At 43.9% G+C, this 6,955-nt stretch overlaps 1 protein-coding gene across 2 annotated transcripts in view; it reads right to left on the bottom strand.

The window, feature by feature from the left end:
- Positions 1 to 6,120: 6,120 nt before the first annotated feature.
- Positions 6,121 to 6,955, bottom strand: part of LIPH (lipase H) — a 57,646-nt gene continuing 56,811 nt past the window's right edge. For both annotated transcript variants that reach the window (XM_060198562.1, XM_060198563.1), the window contains one exon: positions 6,121 to 6,715. In XM_060198562.1, the coding sequence (XP_060054545.1) occupies positions 6,628 to 6,715 (88 nt within the window). In that variant the 3' untranslated portion in view covers positions 6,121 to 6,627. The remainder of the gene's footprint in view (positions 6,716 to 6,955) is intronic.

The raw sequence follows: 6,955 nt of genomic DNA, 5'->3' as shown, positions 1-6,955 counted from the left end.
CTACAAAAGAAAATAAATAAACATTTAACATTATATATATATATATATATATATATATATATATATATATATATATATACTCATTATTATATAACTTGAGGCACCAAGGTCCCAGGTTCAGTCCTCATCACCTGCTGAACCAAAGCTGGGAGAAGAATGGGAAGGGAGGGGAGGGGAGAGGAGGAAAGGGAAAGGAAAAACTAGAATTAAGGACAAATCATGGCATACGTTCCTTCTGCATTCTTTGTGCTATACATCAAATATACTGGTCCTTACTCATTTTTAAATGGTATGAACATGAGTTAGCGGACACAGCAGTAAGACACAGGAGTAATTGAAGAAGTCTAGGTAGTCACATGAAACTCTTGATCTTAACTACAGCCACCTGCTTGCTGTTTGCTTTCTTGGTGGTAAATTTACATGTATATTTAATATTATCTGAAGAGGATATTTGAATTTCATAGATCCTTTCCCAAGGTGCATTCTGCTTCATGCCCACAAGATGGCAACATAACACCACAACCCCGTGTTCGCAAGACTTCTTCCCAAATGGCTACTTGTTCAGTTAACCAGTTCCTATTTTATTTATTTATTTATTTTGCCACCAGGGTTATCACTGGTGTCAGCACTATGAATCCACTGCTCCTGGCAGCCACTTTTCTTTTTCTTTTCACCTTTTGTGAAACTCCCCTCCTGCAGGTGAGGACCAGGGGCTTGAATCTGGGTCACTGAGCATGGCAGTGTGTGCACTAAACCAGGTATGCCACTGCCAGGTCCCAAACATTTCCTTTTATACTATACAGAACACTATACATCAAGCTATCAAATCTTAAAATCTAATTAAGATTGAGTATTTCTCTCTTTTTTTTTTAACCTCCAGGGTTATCACTGGGACTCAGTGCCTGCACTACGAATCCACTACTCCTTAGGCCACCCCCCCCCATTTTTGTTGCCCTTATTATTATTGTTGTTGTTAGATAGGATAGAGAGAACTTGAGAGGAGGGGAAAACAAAGGGGGAGAGAAAGACACCTGCAGACCTGCTTCACCCCTTATGAAGTGACCCCCCCCCGCAGGTGGAGATATGGGGGCTCAAACCGGGATCCTTGCTCCTGTCCATGTGCTTCGTGCCATGTGCGCTTAACCCACTGCACTACCACCCACCCCCCAAATTGAGTATTTTCTAGAGAGAAATAAGTCAACAAAATTCACTCAGAGGCAGAAATTTGCAAACAAATAAAAATAGAAATTTGAATTGTTTCTTATATGGAAACAATAAATTTCAGTTAATTTAAGAATTCAAATCAAAATGTAATTTTTATTTCTTATGAGAAAGAAAATGAATGAGAAACAGTGTGAGAGAAGACCAGAGCTTGCTCAGCTCTGGAATAAGGTGATGCCTGGGATTGAACCTACAGCCTCTGGGATCTCAGCAAATGCCTAGAGAGAATACTGGGAGTGGGGTAAGGAAGGAAGAAGAAGGAAAGAAATGCAATAGACAGGAAGAGGCTTCACACTTGGCGTTGGGTGTTGCCGTCTCAAGTCATCTTCATCACACCTCAGGCCAGCAGAGAAAGGGTGACAGGCAGAGAAGCTGAGTTACACAAGGCAAAGGCCAGGCTGCCACTGTGAATGGTCAGAAGCTCTTCCGCTTCCGCGGCTAAGTCCAGAGCACGGGACACCCTCTACGACTGTCAAAACACAAGGTCCTGTCTGATGGGAAGTGTGTGTACTGGATGCATTAAAATCAGTTCTCTCCCCACCTACAGGGAGGTCACTTCACAAGTGGTGAAGCAGGTCTGTGTGTGTCTTTCTCTCTCCCTCTCTATCTTCCCCTCCTCTCTCAATTTCTCTCTGCCTTATCCAATAATAAAAAGAGGGGGAATGGCCTCCAGGAGCAGTCTATTCACAGTGCAGGCACCAAGCCCCAGCAATAACCCTGGAGGCAAAAATAAAAAATCAGTTCTTTCTGGGCCAGTGATGGGAATGAAGGGGGTGGTGAGGAGAGATAGCAGACACTGAAGCAGCTGTGATCAGGCATGCATGGCCTGTGTCCTGTGGTTGAGTTGTTTCGACTGCAACTCTTTAGCTCTTTAAATGAAGGACAATTTGAGAAAATCTTCTTGTCATTTGGCTCTATGTCACAGAGAAATGAACAGCTGAGCCAAATGCAGGTAAGGTCCATTTGATGGGAAAGCTTGCCTTGTTTATTGTAGTGTTGGGTCGCCACCTTGTGGTCATGGTACAGAATGCACCTCAGGGAGAAAATTGTTTTAATAAACTTCAAATGGATTTTTTCTTTTCTTATTTTTAATTTATAGGGCAGAGAGACATTAAGGTGGGGAGAGCAGGTAGAGAGAGAGACACCTGCAGCACTGATGCATCACTTGTTAGGCTTCCCCCTCTGTAGGTAGGGACTATAGGTTTGAACCTTGGTTTTTGTTTTTTTTTTAACCCCTCACCCCCACTCCCCCTTCTTTATGCGAGCACTATTCAGCTCTAGTTTATGGTGGTGCTGGGTATTGAACCTAAGACCTTTGGTATCTCAGTCATGAAAGTCTCTTTTCATAATCATTATACTATCTCCCCAACCTGCAAATGTACTTTTATTTACTTTTAGTAAAATTTATTTTAAAAATTTATGTACTTATTTAATCAATATACGGATAAATCCAGAGAGAAGGGAAGGAGCAGGAAAGAGAGAGACTCTTGCAGTGCTAATTCAGTACTTAGGAAGCTCCCCCTGTAGAATAGGACTGGGGGTTAAACCCTGGTTCTTGTGCATGTTAACATGTGCACTCAGTCATGTGAGCCACCAACTAGCCCCTGAAAGTGTATTTTTTGGTTAAAATATTTTTAAACCTTTACTTATTTATTTATTATTGGATAGAAACAGAGAACATTAAAGGATGACAAAGGACCTAGTGGGGGTTGTATTGTTATATGGAAAACTGGGAAATGTTATGCATGTGCAAACTATTGTATTTACTGTTGAATGTAAAACATTAATTCCCCAATAAAGAAATTTTTAAAAAAAGAAACAGAGAACATTGAGAGGGGAGGGGGAGATAAAGAAAGAAAATGAGGGGCTGAGAGATACAGAGAGGGAGAGAGGCGGAAACACCTGCAGCACTGCTTCACTAGTGAAGCTTTTCTCCTGTAAGAGGGGGGCCAGGGAGCTTGAACCCAGCAATTGCATTGGTTGTGCATTGCAACATGTGTGCTCAACCAGGTGAGCCACCATCCAGCCCCTCCTTTTCAAATTCGTTTCAAACGTACCGATTCCCAGCTGCTCCTGCTCTGTAGATTCACCTTGGATCTGGCTGTAGTATCTGGGGATACTCAACTTGTGGCATGTAAGGAAACAAAGCAAACGTAAACCCTTAGTCTCTTCCTGCAGAGCTGAGCTTTCCAAAGGGGCAGTAGAACAGGAGGGAACACACACAGCAGTGAAAATAGAAGCCCTGCAATTTCATAATATTGTAATCCCATGTGTACAAAGCTGAGGGGGGGTGGGAGGAAGTGTGGTGGAAGGATACTGCAACTTTGGTGGAGGGACATTGAATTCTCCAACCTATAAGCATATTTCTCTTATTACTTATATGTTCCAGAATTTACTCACCAGTACTAGTGGACTATTGGGAAAAGCCTTTTAAATATTTATTGCTATTCTACCTGAGTTTTGGACAACTTGGAAGAAAGACTGGCTTCTAATTCCATATTGCATCAAAGGAATGAAAACAGTGCATATACTCCAAAATAGTTTGTAAGTAAAGATACTTCCATATTTGTGAACTCACTACTGGGCTTGGCTGGTGAACCTTCTTGTGTTGTTTTCAATATTAAAAAAAAAAAAAATTTAATGATCATTATTTTTTAAGTATTTTATTTATTTTATTTTTGAGAGAAATGCAGAGAGAGAAAGACACAGAGAAACACCAGAGCACTGCTCAGCTCTAGCTTATGGTGGTGCAGGGGATTGAACCTGGGACTTCGGAGCCTCAGGCATGACAGACTCTTTGCATAACCACTATGCTATCTACCCCCGCCCTAATGAACATTACTTATCAGATAGAAACAGCCAGAAATCGAGAGGGAAGGGAGTGACAGGAACAGAGACAGAGACACCTGCAGCCCTGCTTCACCACTGGCAAAGCTTTCCCCCTGCAGGTGGGAACCAGGGGCTTGAACCAGGCTCCTCGAGCATTATAACACGTGCTTTCAACCAGGTGAGCCACCACCCGGCCCCTGTTTTCAATATTTTTAAATTTTGTTTTGTTTCTTTATTTTTTATTTTATTTGTTTTTTCCCTCCAGGGTTATCGCTGAGGCTCCGTGCCTGCGCTACGAATCCACTGCTCCTGGAGGCTGTTTTTCCCCTTTTGTTGCCCTTGTTGTTTTTTCTTTTATCATTGTTGTTGTTGTTGTTGGGTAGGACAGAGAGAAATGGAGAGAGGAGGGGAAGACAGAAAGAGGGGGAGAGAAAGACAGACACCTGCAGACCTGCTTCACCCCCCACAGATGGGGAGCCAGGATCCTTAAGCTGGGATCCTTAGGACAGTCCTTAAGCTTGGCGCCATGTGTGCTTAATCCGCTGGACCCAGCCCCCTGTTTGTTTATTTTTATTAAGGAAGAGAGTAAGACCAGATCACCATTCAACTCGGGCGCATGTGATTCTGGTGGTTGAGCCTGAAGCTCATATCTGGTAATTAAACCTGGGAGTTATGCATGCAAGTTCTGTACTCCAGCATGGAGATCCAATATACCAAGACCCAGTGCGGTTATTTTGGATAGGGACAAAGAGGAATTGAGGGGGGAGGGGGAGATAGAGAAGGACAGACAAAGAGAGATACCTGCAGCACTACGTCACCCGTGATGTTTCCCCCTTGCATATGGGTACAGGAGGCTTAAAATTGGGGGTCTTTGTAGGGGGCCGGGTGGTAGTGCAGCAGGTTAAGTGCATATGGGGTGAAGCACAATGACCAACCTAAGGATCCCAGTTTGGGAAAAAAATGGCCTCCAGGAGCTGTGGGTTCGTAGTGCAGGCACCGAGCCCCATGGGTGGAGCGATTTCTCCTTCCCTGGCTCAATCACTTGCTAGAGGCATGCTTCACACAAGGAAAATGGACTCTGTATCTGATATATTTTAAATCTGGAAGCCATGGCACACAGGAGGACAACAGAATCCTTTATAATTTATTGCATAGACAGTCTATCTCTTTTGGCTTCTGTTTTTTTGTCTTGTTTCCATTGCTTTATTAAAATAAGGGCTGTTCTCACAGAAAACAGTCGAAGAGTCACTTCAGTGAGGAGGAAGTTCCGGGCCAGTGAAGAGCAGGGGTCCTCTCAGACGTCATGGGGGAGATGGGTGATGCCCATGCCCTTGGCTCTGTGCTGGCATATCGGCATGTGACCCCAAGGGCCATCTTTTTCCCATTCTGACCTCTCACCTTGGTCCTCTGGGCATACTGGGCTGTCACTCCAGGGCTATGGATCACATCAAGTCTCAGAGAAGTGCAAGAATTCCCCTGAACAAGAAACTTCTAATGCTCCGAGAGTAAACTGATTTATGCTTTGGATTCACAGGTTAGTAAAACAAATTACTTCACATCATTGCAAATGATGAAGTCATAATTACCTCAAGCAAACAGAATTAGGGGAAGTTTTCATTTTGCATCTTTGCATCATAAGTTCTCTTCAATAATCATGGACACCATTAATAATGAGGGGGGAAAAAAAGTCTTAATGATAGTTTAAAATGAAGATGGCCTATATGGTGACCCTTAAGACATTTTTAAGTGGAAAACAAACCCTCGTGTTTTTTCTCTCCTGCTTCTTGTCCATCCACTGTCACTGAGCAAGGCTGCCCCCTTCTGATTTATCTGCCCTCTTTCCCTCATCCACTCGCTGTCCTGGCCCAGCTGCTGCCCAAGCAGCTGATCGGTCCCAACCTCCTCCTGCACCAACCCCTTTTTAGAGAAGCCAGGAAGCCAGGAGTGTGGCTTTCTTGCCTTCCTACAACAGACAGGCCCAGGGACAGAGGCTGTGATTGGCCAGGAGAAGTTCTCTGATTGCACAGCACATAAGCAGTATCAAAATAAATAAAAACACATTCACATTGCTGAACCCACAAGTGGTTAATGCAACACCCATGGGATGTCAAAGACCCTTTCACAGACTTGTAGGTAGGTGAGTCTTGGTACCCTTCTTCATCCAGGGACCTGGAAGACTTGGCACAGGGAATGCAGAGTCCATGCTGAAGGTCCCAGCCAGTCTTTCCCTTTAAGAAGTTTGACTTACTGCAGTGATGGACAAAACCGTTCCAGTGACAGGCGGCAGAACTGACAGGCCTAAACAAGCAAGGCCCCAGGACCCAGAGCGATCAGCACTGAACTGTGAGAAACCTGTCGACTTCTGACTTGCCCAGCTTAGGGCTTCCCTTCCCAGGATGGCTTTCTAAAACAAAGGTGTTTGCCACTATGTAATGTGACATCCATACGACACTTCCGGAAGAAACCCTGGTTATTCCATACTTTTCTGTGCCGTGAGGAGAGAGTGAGGTGAAGCCTTGTAGAAGCCTGGAGTTGGAGCTTTCTGTAGGCTACGGGTGCCCCATGTCCTGACAACAGTCACATGTTCAACCTTGAGCAAAGAACAGGTCGGAAGAATGTTTCAACGTTTTCCATCAGTACAAGATCATATCGACACAACTGGGGCCTGTAAAAGCAAGACAAAATAGCCTGGTCAATGGAATTATGTTTAAAAAAATACCACAAGCTAGTGAACTAAAGTATGCCCTTAGGGTAGAAAAATTATTTGGTTATTCCTAATGTTACAAGAAAATTCTTCAATGAAAAAGCAAAACAACATCTACAACAAGAAGGGTGGGGGGAGGAAGGGATGGCGCACCTGGTTAACTGCATATGTTACAGTGCCCAAGGACCTGGGTTCAAGCCC

The sequence above is a fragment of the Erinaceus europaeus genome, chromosome 9 (assembly GCF_950295315.1).
Source record: "Erinaceus europaeus chromosome 9, mEriEur2.1, whole genome shotgun sequence".
Taxonomy (NCBI): Eukaryota; Metazoa; Chordata; class Mammalia; order Eulipotyphla; family Erinaceidae; genus Erinaceus; species Erinaceus europaeus.
This window is presented reverse-complemented; position numbering and strand designations above follow the sequence as displayed.